General features: G+C 41.2%; 1 protein-coding gene across 2 annotated transcripts in view; it reads right to left on the reverse strand.

Annotated features, from left to right (window-relative positions):
* ANTXR2 (anthrax toxin receptor 2) overlaps positions 1–13925 on the reverse strand; it is a 121309-nt gene that overhangs the window by 41389 nt on the left and 65995 nt on the right. For both annotated transcript variants that reach the window (XM_009324891.1, XM_009324890.1), the window contains exons 13-15: positions 13657–13752; positions 9318–9485; positions 7947–8027 (exon numbers count right to left, since the gene is read on the reverse strand). In XM_009324891.1, the coding sequence (XP_009323166.1) occupies positions 7947–8027; positions 9318–9485; positions 13657–13752 (345 nt within the window). The remainder of the gene's footprint in view (positions 1–7946; positions 8028–9317; positions 9486–13656; positions 13753–13925) is intronic.

Consider the following 13925-nt stretch of genomic DNA (forward strand, 5'->3'; position numbering starts at 1 on the left):
TTGGAGGGCGGTCCGGCTGCCTGTCCCTACCCCAGGAGAGAGGTCTAGGCACTCCCTGCAGCCAGATGTCTGCACCGCAGCCTCTGCCTTCAGCAGTTCCGTCTGCGTGGAGGCATCGTCTGCCGCTGGGGTAGGTGGTGCAGACCCCCCAGCTGGAGCCGCAGCCTTTAGCCTCAGGTGAGTGCCCACCATTCTGCCTCGAGGGTCAGGTAGGATCAGTGCCCTTGACCTGTGCCCAGTTGCTGGGTTATGTGTACACCAAGTCCCCCACTCGGCCCCTGGAATGACTCTCCTTCAAAGAGGCGCCCTCCCTCGCAAACTGCTGCGCAAACTGCAGAGTTGTCCATAACAGTTTCAAGAGTCAACACAATACCCAAGAAGGACATAACGAAAAAGCTTTCAGATTGTTTCGTGTCCTTCTCTGTTGATAGAGGTCCCTACAGCACTACAGCTGCTTTGTAGTCTAGTTTTAGGTGAGCTAAGTGATCGATCTCCATTTCCCAGGAAAAACTGGGAAATTCTTGGACTTGGATGTCAGTAAGTCCTCCCTGATTATAGGCCTTTTTTTTCACTTCCTCAAAAACCGCAGTTACATCCTTCCCTCTGGTCTGAAGTATCTCAAACCATTCTTACTTGTTGTGAACACTTTAAGAGCAGACTTTTCAGTTCCTGAGTAACTAAATGCTTGACACCTTATAATGTTTGCATTTTGCTTTGGAAAGCAGGACACGGCATGGCATAGCACACCTAGCAAGAAACAGGAATCTTCTGCTGTCCCTCACAAAGGACTTAAAACAAAAGGCCTCCTCGGCCCCTGCTCCATTTCCATACATGGGATTAATCAAGTAAATAATCTTCTGTAAAGAAAGGAAAGACTGCAGAAATTTGTAGCACAGTTCGAATCTGCACAAAATTCAAATGCCAGGACTCTGTCACAGCTTTTTCTTTTCTTGCCTAGTTTATATGCTCAAATCATAATTTAATATTTTCTCCTGCAAACAGTACTTTGGTAAACATTGAAGCAGTGTTACTGGGATTTATCACGTAGTTACGTAGCTGCAGCTATGGATAGCTGCACCTCTGTCCATTCTGGCTGTCCAACAGTAACTTGTTTAAAAATAAGGGAGAAGTGAAGGCCTAAACATTAACTCATCGAAACTGGAAAAGATAAAAATGGTAATGTTTCTGTTTGCGATCTGTATGTGTCTGAATGGCCAGAGGCACACAGAGACGTGCTGCGCTTTAGTTAAACATGACTTAAATCTGCAAATCAAAGATTTCCTTTTGAAAAATAATCTAGATAAATGGCATATATAATCGAAATGGATTAATATACATATCAACATAAACAGAGGTATACGTGTTTATTGTGTGGATATTTAACCTTTGTGCAAAGTGTTTTTTTCATTTTCATCACATTTTGCCAAAGAGTGTGTGATGCCTCTGTGCATGCAAATGTTTCTACAGCTATTTGTATGCATATATACATATAAGAATTTCTTCATACAGAAATGTATGTGTGTGTAAATTGTGTGAATGTAAATATAAGATAGGCCATATGTCCCAAAAGTCCCAAAAGAGCATCTGATGTTGATATGTAGACAGTGTGTTAAGGACCTTCCTAATTAATAACCCAGATTAAAACCTCTTGGCAATCAATTAAGATGAATGACAGAAGTCATTCTCTATCCCCCTACACCCGCGTCTCGGGCTGTGAAAACCCTGGGTCGTGAAACTTTAATCCTGTTATCTGCTGCCTTCTTCATCTGAAAAGCCTACAGATTAACACAGCAGACATTATCGAATTTACAACCAGCCGCTCGGACAGCTGCCCTACTTTCAGCAGTTAATGGAAAAGGAACTAATCTGGTTAGGAGCACAGGACTAGTTCATAAATCTGGACGCCCAAGACAGTTAAAGCTGTCACGTCTCTTCTGGAGAGTAGCAACCGAATGAACCTGTCAGCTTGCTTCTTGCTGCTGCTTGAAGGTAGCCGGTCTCTCTGTAAGCTGGACTAATGAGATACTTGGCATTAACATAAACTACATAAGGGCTGTGCCCAAGCTGGGAGCTGTGTTTTATGACTGGGTTTGGTTAGATACATACTGCCCTCTCTTCACTGGAAGCCAGGTAGTGATTAAATATAACTGGTTTTACTGCAATCCACTCCATAAAAAAGATGTTTTGAGGAATTAAGAAAACAAATTTGAATCATGCCCAGTGAAACAAACAGTTATTAACAAAAACTGCCCTGCCAAATGCAATGTTTTCTTTTTAGTACAGCATGGAGTGGGGGAAGAATTGTAGTGCCCTTTAGGGTGGCAGAGAAGGTATTTGACAGCTGTAGCAAATTCATACTCCACCCAGAAAAGATTGACTTTTTCTTTCTTAATAAGCATTATACCTGTGCTGCCAGCACAGTTTAAGTTACCGCGATGCCCGGTATGGTGTACTTGTTGCATTTTAGGAGGCCTAAAGCACTCATCTTTCAGACAGCTGTTTGTATACTAATAAAGACAGCAAGAATTCTTCTGGTTGCACACTCTGCTGGCATTTTTAAAATGCTCTATTAAAGTATATCATGGCTTCACAAAAAGTACATCCTATGCTGACATGACAGTACTTCCATCAGGATCATCACCCAACCATATAGCCTGCTGTTGTCTAACAGCAATGGTAACAACGTAGGTGGAGCAGCGTGCTCACCAGCATGGTACTGTCTCCAAGGACCCACGCAGGGTCTGTCAGAGCTGCTTTGTCCATTTTGCTCTGTGGGAGTACTGGTCAAATCGGTAAAAATGTCATGACCTTAAAACTGACAAGTACATTTATTTGTTTTTACTATTTCATTCATGCAAGTGTTCATACTCACACTACTGAATTCTGAAGGCTCATTTTAAAAAGAGCAACAACGCTCATCTGCACAAAGGGAGGGAGTGCCAAAAGTGACTGCCTACGTATATGGGAAAATATCCTCGTTTCTCCTAACACCAGAGCAACATCATCTTTTAATAAAGATGATTACCACTGCTTTCACTGATTGACAGCTAGCAAATCCAACTATTAATATAACCACTCTAGCTAGGATGGGGCACCCGAGAGGCAGACAGGCTTGGACCCTCCTGGATGGTAGCCTGCAATCCAGTTTTAACAAAGTGAAGCTGTGATACCCATTTACAATGAGCATCCTTTTGGAGGAAGTACTACTATCTAGATGTTTTAACTGCGGAATATTCTTCTGGGTCTTCAGCACAAGACAATTCTAGTAAGTTCATAATTCATAATCGTGCTTATCTCTTGGCTATCACTCGCCATTTTAACAAAAGGGGCGGGTGTACTCTCCAAAAAAGACTTTCTTCTTCTAGGCAGGCCAAGGGACGATTGTTTTTCTGAAATTTAGTTCAGTGCTTCACTCAACGGGATGCATTGCTTTATGTTGGAGACCGACCTCTGAATTCAGTCTGAATAGGGCAGTTTGAAATTAATATTCTTAAAATGTTTTCTTCCGCTTTCTGTAACGGTGAACTTAATAATTTTAACAGTAATATGGGTCTATTCTGGAAGTTTAAGAAAAACTTTGGCTCAAATTTAGCTCTCAGGTCTACACAAACAAATTCCCACTTGAAGAAATGGCAGAAGGAATGTTTTGACAGAAAACATTTAAGAAAAAGGTGCTCTAACTCCCTTCTAATCTCACATATTTCATAACTAGCTTTGCAACTTCTTACCGTTGCACCAATGTGGAAGATCCAACATGAACATACACTTTGCTATATGAGTGATACTGAAGTTTCTTTTTAAACCTCTCAGTCAACAATTTCCGGAGCACAGTAATTTCCATGTTCCGCTAAAATATGCCATACCATAGTATCATTGAACAAGGAGCTCCAGTGAACCGTCTCACGTTGTAATATGCATTACTGCTAGGTGCAGTTTGATTTTTAAAAGTTTTAAACCAAAAAGTGCACTACTTCTAAGTAGCCACAGTAATCTTTCTCTAACCGTAACTTGTTATTTCTCTACGCATTTCAACAATTTGCAGTGATGAAAAAGGAAGCCAAATCACCTTCATTTTCTTGAAGGAGGTCCTCCTTGGTTAGAAAATGGACAAACAGTTCTGTTTTTAGAGAATACAGGAGAAAACCAAAAAACCCTGCCATCACCAGTCTCATTCCTGTTCCCATTACCCTGTAGGCAAGCAAACACTGCTCAGTGAGTTATAAAGCACTAGTCTAGTAACAGTGCTGGCAGACTGGCAGCTCTGCTGCAAAGGCAGGTGATGAACTGCCCGTCGAACCCTGTGAAAGCACTGTGGGAACTGACAGCTAGGGTACTCCAAGGCACTGCAGTTAGTCTTTTGTTTCAAAAGAACGAGTTTTTTCTCAGTTGTAAGGCACTTAAAGCCTCAGCCTCCTAACAATTACTATTCCACTCCACAACGGACAGACTGAGCTAATGATTTCTTATTTTCTGCCTGTGCCCAGCGTAGGAATTACTGAAGAAACACAAACGGAACAGTAACATGGCCCTCATCTCAGAGAATATACTATTGTCTAAGTGTTTCTAACTGTAAATTGTATGATACTAACAGAGTTACAATGCAGAATATAATTCTTTTGTATAATGTAGAGGCGCTCACAAAGTAACATTAGTTTAAACAGATGTTTGTATTAATTCTGCAGCCATTATTATAAAAGAATCTTTAAAGCAGGTAAATGCTAATAGGCTTAAAATTAAAAGCAAGTAAAAGTTAATTCCTTTTTATTAGGCTGTTTTGTAACATTAAAAAAGCTGAAAGTATTCTACAGTAGAAATTTTTCTAGAATTAGCTATAGATTTTTCTTCCTTTTACCAGTCACGCATATTTGCATCCTGAAAGGGGAAAATCTTAAATACAAGTGCCATAGGCAATTTGTGGACGTAAGACATTTGTGTGCATAAACGTGCACAGGATCAGAATCTCAGCCACTATCAAATTGTACAAAACAACAAGGTCATGTAAAGAATCTGAATAACCCTGATGATTACCTTTAGATGCTAAACTACGAATCAGAAAATAAACACAAGGATTTAGAGAAAAGAACAGGACCCTGACACTCGTGTTGCGAACCTGTGCTGAGTTCTGTTCTCATGCAGTAACAAACTCCCTGGAAGAGGTGTTCCAGTACAGACACAATGGCAGACACTCCTCCGCAATGACACCATAACAGCGCACGCATTCAGCTCTGCTTCCTAGCTGAACGTAAGGCTGTGGACTGAAGGTTGCCATAACCTCAGTTAAAACCCTCGGACAGTTAACTGGTTTATCAAACTACCCCAAAACTACTGTGGTTCATTCTTCTTTCCCCCTTTTATAAAAAAAGGAAAGAAAGTATAAATAGGAGTATGAACGCAGGGTAATGCATCATTTATGAATTATCTTGTTAGTGCAGAAAACAAAACATGGCTTTGAAAACAAAATCTCCTGCTGCAGACTCCACTATGTTTGATGGGAGCCCTTCAAAAGAGTTCATGGCTTAATGGTAGCTGTTTATGTGGGGACTTCGATCTGTACCTGCTGTCCCCTGTCACTCCATGGAAACTTGGCGGCAGATGTTGCAGCGTTAAGTTGTCTCTGAAGTGGCTCTCTGTCCTCATCTCCCCACCACAATAGAGTCAAACTATATTAGATCTCTTTATTTGTGCCTGAGGCATGTTTGGGAGCACAGCTGTGTCCACCCCCACTCTACCTTTAGTGTTTCAGCCCCCAGGCGGCAAATGTGAGACCAAAACTGTTCTGCCACTCTTAACTACATCTGCTGACAATCCTGCAGCCTCGCTGCAGGCTGCCGAGGACCTGTGCCTCAGCTCTAAACAGATGTCGGCGACAACCTGCTAGCTCACACCTGTACAAGCTTCCCTAACCTCACGGATTGCTAGCTGAAAAATTTGACTCAAAGGACTTACATCCACAATCAAAGCTTCTTGGCTCAACCGCTTGCAGCCCTCAAACTGGGCCACCCTTGGCATTATCTGGCAACACGGCAGAAGTGGGAGAGGAGAGACAGAAGGAAGAAAAAGCTCGCTCTGCTTTGATACTTCATGCCTAGATTTCAATTACTTGATCAAGGACTTGAATTCAGCAGTGAATTCTTCTACAAGTGAGAAATACCAAGTTCTTAAACAATAAAAGAAAGACGACAAAACAAAACAACGAGGCTGCTCTTTACCGTAACAGTGCTTCTGAAGTAAGTATGTGTGTGCATGTCTCACTGTACATACATGTGACTGCTCATCTGTTCACTGACTTAAACCCATCAGGGGTACAGCATGGGATCTCTACCTAGCAAGTTATGAACAAGTAAAAAGATTTAATTGTTTTTCCCCAAGATATAAAGTACCGTGCCAGACAGAAATTGCACTCCTACACTGTCACAGGTCACACCTTCACGACCATTGGTTTAGGTTTTATTTATCAGTACAAATTCTACTCCTTTTTTCAGTGGGGATACTGAAGATTAGTGAGCTAACTCTCTCTATTTTTCATAAACCAATATGTTGGTCAATGTCTTCCTGTCCAGTCCGGAGAATGCGGATGCCCGAGTTCACAATGGCTCAGCAAAGCCTTCCCTGGCAATTTTTACAGTAACTACCTGTCTTTATGGTCAGAAATCCTCAAAACAGGGCCTGACTGACAATTTTTTAGCCTGTTCAGGCACCATTTCTTCTATGTTCCTATTTATATTGAATTTACCTGTTAAACTGTATCGTACTGTATATTTTGTGTGTAGATTTGTTACTGTTAATTCTGCTACATGTAACATGCATCATTCCTGCAAACAGTAAATAACTTGCCAACGTAACAACTAGAACGATAACACTAGTATTTGACTATGCTCCCTGTTTCCAGCATTGCACTTTGTCATTCTGCTTCTTCCAACACTTGTCTTAATTAAATGTCACCTTTTCTTCCTTTACAACAGTACCAAACTTCATCCCAGAAAAATAATCATAGTATCGATTACCTCTCATTCTCTCAAAGGTAACTCCCTCCCTTTAATCCCTCTAATTCTTTTATGTCATCTTTATGTTGCAAAAATAGTGTTCTCGCACACTACTGCTTTGTGGTACAAAAGAATCTGGTCTGTCATGCCCACCTGGGGCCAGTTTGTTGAGAAAAAGTTGCTGTCTCATTTAGAGGAAATGTTTCCTCCTATGTCTCTTCTGATGTGCCACAAACAGGAAGCTGAATGGTCCCAGTAGGTTTGAAATACCTTGATGATCAATCAGTTCCTGAGATAAATGCTAAGATTTAAAGCAATATTTTCTTAAGGAACAGCAATCAGAAACACACAATCTAGCTTCGCTATAAAAGGTTCAAATAACAACTCTCTTCCCAAGTCATAGCAGTGTTTGTAGCGGAGGCCACTTTTTCATGTGTCATGAGTGTACTAGAAGAAAGGACTGTCTGAGACACAAGTTTCCACACCTTTTTTTTCTGTGAAAGTTGCCTTTGGCGTGGAAGTGCAAAGCTACATCAAGGAACTTGTATGAAAGTTACTAGTGGTCACTTAAATTTGATGTGGTTTTAGTATTCTGATTGCCAGACTCTACTCTTACAAATAGCTGGTTATAAGAAAGATTTGGGTATTTGTTAAAGAGAGTTTATGCTGAATGAAGTGTGTGCTATGTTTTTGTTTTCCAGCTGAACACACACAAAATACAGAATCCTTCACTCTGCTTTCAGGAGATCCGTGTTTCTGCAACATTTCTGGGCTTGTGTGATGCATCTTTCAATGCACTTTGTTTCCCCAATGCGTTACTTTTCCTGTTGTGCCATTCTTTTGGCTTGCAGTGCTTTCTTTAGTTACGGTCACGGAATTACCAGTGTTCAGCAGCTGCTAAAGCCTGGCTGTAACATGCCCCTCTTTTGCCAACCATAGTGGATACACGCGCCACACACAAACCTCATCTCCTTGCTGTGGTCGCATCAAAGAGACTCTGTCATACTGTCTTCGTAACAGCGCCCACAGTGCATCGAGTCGACCCTGTGGCAACAGAGCAACAGGACTTTCAGTACAATAAAATCAGTCAACAGAGAGCAGACTGCACCTGCTAAGTTACTGTCCAAGGAGATCCACGGAGAAATTTACTGGCAGAACTGAGGACAGTTCCTTAGAGCCGGATACGCAAAGTATAAACTTAGGCTGTGTCACGCACACCACAGAGCTGTGGTGGTGCTCTTTCCCATCAGTGGATGCTAGTACTGCACTCTCACCTCTGCTGGGAGCGGAGTGGCTGTGACCTAACCCACGTTTACTATGAGCAATCTAGAAGTAATATGTTTATTTGCCAGTATTTTGGGCTGAATTGCCACATGTCCATCTGGGATTTCTCCCACATAAATGTATTTGTTTTTACAGCATGTACACAGCAAGTTCATCTTTCTCGGGAAGCCTCGGACCTGCTAGGCACATGGTATACAGCTGATGCGTGCTGCGTGGTAAGTCCCGCATGTAGTGAATGCAGCAGGTTCACTGCGAGTGCTCAGGCTGCCTGTGCAGAACATGCATAGCAGCTCTGATGCTTGTCAGAAGCATCCCGCTCTGCACGGATGGGTTGCAGAGTTTGCGTGTGTGTGTGTAGACAACACGTCTTCAGGACTTTCTGGTAGCCAGAAAGGACTTATAAGGAGTTGTGAAGACAGAATAGATGTATCCATACTCCCAGCTAAACCTGTATATTCTCTGCTCTTACACATTTAAAGCAAGGTATTTATGGACCTATCTTCAGTTTTTAAGAAGAGCTTGTTACGGGTTTGCAAGTGACTCGTGGCATCTACAGAGGAAAATATCTTTACTTTATGCCGTTTATTATGTTTCACTTGTTTGTCAGACCTTTTGGATTATATTGTTCTATATAATTTTTTTGCTTCTCTTGGTTGGTAATGAGTATGTATGTTTAAAACTTAGTATAACAGCTACACACTGTGTAGTTTTAGGCTTAATTAGATATACATTGAGGTAGACCAAATGCCAATAAAGCCCCTGTAGATTTTAGTACTCTTACTGCCCCTTTTTTGGGGGAGGATAACAGAATGTGGCAGTAATGATGAAGTACTGCATTTAGGGCTAAAAAGTGCTCCTGCAATTCATCCTGAGTACATGTTCACTTTGAGATTAGTACATTACACTTGAATGGGAATACTTGAAAAATAACAGGGTTTGGGTCTTTTTATGAACTTTATATAAAAAGTTCAGCATGCATAAGACTGGTAAGGCAGACAAAATCCAGCCTTTAGTATAAAACTATATTGTACTGAAGACTAAAAAGATTACCTTAATTGGCGTATACCACTTCTCCTGAATGGCTGGTGAGGTAGGCTTTGGTTTAGGTGGTTTAGGATGAAAAGGTTCTTCTGGTTCTTCTGGGAGTTTCACCACAGCATTTTTTGCTTTTTCTAATCTAGCCCCTTCTTCAGTGGATCCTTTATCACCCCAGCGAACCTAAGTAAAGCCAGAGTTCAGACGTAAATGCACTGCGTGCGAAGGACAAGGAAACTGTTGCAAATAACAGAAGCAGCTGAAAAAGTTTAAATTTGGAGTAAGTTCTGAATAAACAAGAGGGAAGGTACGGAGGAAAATGTTCCCTCTTCATTTTTGATGGCAAGCATTCTTAGTTAAATACATTTGTAATTATGACTCTCTCAGTAGCAAAAAGTCAAGAGAAATACTGAAAGAAAACTCTACCGTGCATCACACAGGCTGTATAAGAGACGGGAAATCTAGGAAATCTTCTCAAATTAATGATGTAAAAATATCACGTCTAGTTCTGATTTATCCTAAAATACAAGACCTTAACCTGGCACTGATGAAAACCTAGATTTTTGTCACTCCAAATTTCGTAGCACAGCATGTTTGTTGAGAACCCCAGTTTAGATAGAAGGCAATACTTGAGCAAGTTTTAGCAGGAGTTCCTTGAAACTGCTCAGGTTTTCAAGTAGTTCTGCAAGAAGATACATACTGGAGAAAACACAGATGAAGCAGTCTAACCTGCATAATAAGTAAATGTAAAACATGTAGCAATGTGTATTTCCTCACTGCCACAAGTACATAAAATATATACAAAGGGTTCAAAGAGAAAGGAAACCTGGATTACTGCTGGTGGTGAGACAAGTACATATTTCCACTTCCATAAAAGGTTGTACTTTATTATGCTGTAAAGAGGAAATACAGGAAAAAACCTTCCCTTTAAGAGAGATTATTTGTCTTGCTACAGTAATCTTATTTCATCTTGTAATTGGAAACACGGTGCACCAATTTGAGCAAGGATGTTTGCTGTATTGTACAAGGAAACAAACCTAGACAAGACTGTTACTTTATCATCCAAAAAGAGCATCTAAAAGCTATGGCTGGAGTGTGAAAGTTCTTAGTAAAACTGGCCTAGATTATTTTCAGTGCAAGACTTTCTAGATCATGCCATCTGCTACAACCTAGCCTGTAAGGAGGACCTGATACACCTGAACCCAGGAAATAAAATTCTGACATTACATCTTGGGTAAATGTGACATGCTGATGAGTTATGAAACTGTTACTGGAAAACAGCTAACCGTTATCTGCAGGACTCCACCAACATACTTGTTTTTTTCAGAGACCTCCTGACTGGAGATGCCAGGCATGAAAAGAGAAGTGTCCAAGTAAGAAAAATCAGAGAAGACTGACCTTCCACCCTGAGGGAAAGAATTAAGAGCATCACTGCACACTGCTTGGTAGGTATATGTCAGTTCTGTCTTGCTCCCTGCCAGTTCAAGCACTTGAAAAGTAGGCAGAAAAACAGTGGGATGCAACAACTCTCCCACTGCAAAGGGGCCCTAAATCATTTTGCTCACCAGGAAAAAGACATGCTCCTGGTCTTCCTTCTGCTACCCGGAGGGAGCGAGAGGACTGCTCCAGGTCTTGCTAGGGACACTCTATAATGTGCCGGGATAACTATGCCATAGGATGGGAGAAGGAAGCAGTCTGACTTCTTCATCCTCATCAGCGCCATACGCAGAATGTGCTGACACGGAAAGCGAGGAAAATATGTAGGCAAGCCAGAGTCTAGCCCCCTTCAGAAAAATTAAATACCTCGGAGGAAAATCTTGTCATTTTATCACCACCACCAGGTGTTTTTTACCACTGTAGTCTCAATGTAGAGAACGAGAGCAGCGAAGTACGACAGAGCTTAATTTGGTCTGTAATACTATAACTCACCTTGGTAAAATACAGACCATCATTTCTTAGGAGGGGGATCGTTTTGAACCTTTCTGTTACTTTGCACTTTACTGTTTGGCTCGCTTAGTGATTTCTTTTTCTCGCTGGGAAATCCTCTCTCTGCAATATTAGAATGGGCTTTCATGTCCAAGTAGGCCCTGCTGAGTCATTAAAATGCATCTGTATCTTTCACTGTGATCAATGGTACTTTTACGGTGTTTTTTATGAGGTTGTTAAAATGTATTTTAAACACTGTTAAAACCATTTAGAGATAGATGGTGGATTCCTTACTGACAAAATGACCTTCTCCTTCAGATCAAAGCGACTTCACCCAGAAGAAACCAGAATTTGTCGAGTCTGACAACACAACTTTGACATAAAAACTTACTGCCTGTAATGGGTCGGGTCTAGAAATGACATCACAAAACTTTAACACAATGCCAAAAGACAGATCTAGGAAGAGTGAACAACACTGGCTAAATTATTCTGGATTGTCACAGAGGAGTGAAGCTCGTGGGGAAGGCAGGAGTGAATGTGTAACTGCCCCAAAAGGGAATATAGTAAGCTGTCCTGGTTTTTCCCGATTCTCTCCCCCATCCCACTGGGCAGGGTGGGGAGTGAGCGAACGGCTGTGTGGTGTTTAGCTGCCTGCTGGGTTAAACCACAACGTAAGCGAAGAGAAGTAGGACAGGAGCGGTAAGCGGAAGTTTACTGGTTCATTCTTTCCTTTTCTCTATGCAAGGAAGCTGCCAGAAGAATCAAGCTGCTGGAAGAATGGCAGAAGAATAGAGCACAGAGAAGCAATAAAAAATAGACAACTGCATTAGCACATGAACTGAAAACAAGGAAGAAATGTAATGACTAGTCCAGGAAGTTTTTCGTTGGCCACAGCACAGAAACCACATTTAACTGTCAGGTAAGGAATAACCTCCCTTTGACCCGCTCACCTTCATCATCTTGTTAGACTGTTTTTGTTTTCTCTCTCGTTTCCCTACTTGTTCTGCCCTGATTCACCAAATGAGCAACGTGCTCTCTTGAGCCAGTGAAAGCTATGAGATCTGATACCGCTCTGTCTGAACAGCTGGGAATGGCCTGTTAAGGCAGAGTTTCCCTCAGCTCCACTGTTACAGATGCTACAGGGCAGAGGTAAAGCTCCATATTCAAATGCTGAGGCATTTATGTTGCAGCGCCCAACCCCGAAATCTGTTAGTACTATCGGGTCCCAGAGGACAGACACACAGCTCCACAGAATGAGGTGCCTTTCAAGAACCCATGATTGTGTTGTCAGCAATTGCAGTTGGTTACGTCTTTAGTCCTTAGTCCTGCACAAAACTCCTAGCATAGATGAAAAAGTTTTCTAACTTAATCATTACTTTCTGCTCTCTTCTTTGAAGAGGAACTACTGTATTTTTGCCATGTGATGAACACACATTTCTTTATGATACTGATGTTACTTGTGTTCATGAGGTATCTATTGGTTTTCTGTTTCATCACGCAAGATCCCATTTACAAACTGTAATGATTTAAACCCTGGAACCCCTCCTGGAACTCCTCCTGGAGGCTCACCATGGCTCCCGTTAGAAATCCAGGCTTGTAATTCTTTATGTTGGAAAGTACTTTCTAGTTTGCCTCTGAAAAGCACTGCACAAAATGTTTTCTTTTTCTAAAATCTGAAGCTCTTCAAAATCAGCAATTCTGAACTGCTGAAGGAAACACATACAAGCAACATAGCTTTACACTTGCATGTTCTTCTGCTGTGTTTAAAAAGAACTCAAGCAAAGCTGATTTTTAGGCCAATACCTTTAAAGTTTCATCAAGATATATCAATATGGCCTAGGTGGGTATTTCAGACAGAGACAGTTTCCTAGATTGAAGTTAAAAACTGCAGAAAACTGCTTTGCAAATTCCATAAAGGCTGACTTGACTATAAAATCTGACATAAGGACGTGCCCATAAGGATGCACATTTTTCATTCTGTTTTAATTAACATGATGCTATCATGTCTCTTCAAAGACAGGCACTGTTGTCGCTGTGAGTTCCTTTGGGATCAGGCTTCTCCTTAGCATCACCATTGTCAGCGCATTTGGCTGGCCCACAGTTGGAGGACTTATGTTTCACTGTAATTTCTTCCAAAACATTCAGAAAAGGCTCTCACTCTCTCTTTCTCATTAGCTTGATGGAAAGAGCATGTCTTCAGGCAGCTATTTAAAGATCCAGTCAAATGGAACTACTGAAAGCTGTTCTTTCATAGGCGAGGTCAAAATTGTTCAATACGGTAAAAAATTTTACAAGGCTTATGTCACTGGGAAGGAAGCATACATTATGCCCTTGTATTTTCAGTACACTTTAAAAGTCTTTGTTTCCACCCTTTGCAGCCTTAGAGAGCTTGTGTTTTAGTGAATTGGCATCTCCATATCGTACAAACCTCCATCCTTTTAATTCCTCCAACTCCTCGTCCACCATAGTAGGAAGCATCCACTGTGGGCCATTTCTTGGTAGGCAAGGGCTCTTGTTCTTCTTCCTGTCAATAAATTCAAATAACATTTATTTTAAAAAGATACTTTTTTCCCCCCCCACTAAGTGTCTTTTTAATATATTTCACTGGAGTTCACAGAGAATAAGTTTTCCCATGTTAGTTGTGAAAGATCAGGTATTTAAGTTCCCCAAGTGTTTACCAATTTCCAAACAAAATCT

Source organism: Pygoscelis adeliae, unplaced genomic scaffold (assembly GCF_000699105.1).
Source record: "Pygoscelis adeliae isolate BGI_AS28 unplaced genomic scaffold, ASM69910v1 Scaffold316, whole genome shotgun sequence".
Classification (NCBI taxonomy): Eukaryota; Metazoa; Chordata; class Aves; order Sphenisciformes; family Spheniscidae; genus Pygoscelis; species Pygoscelis adeliae.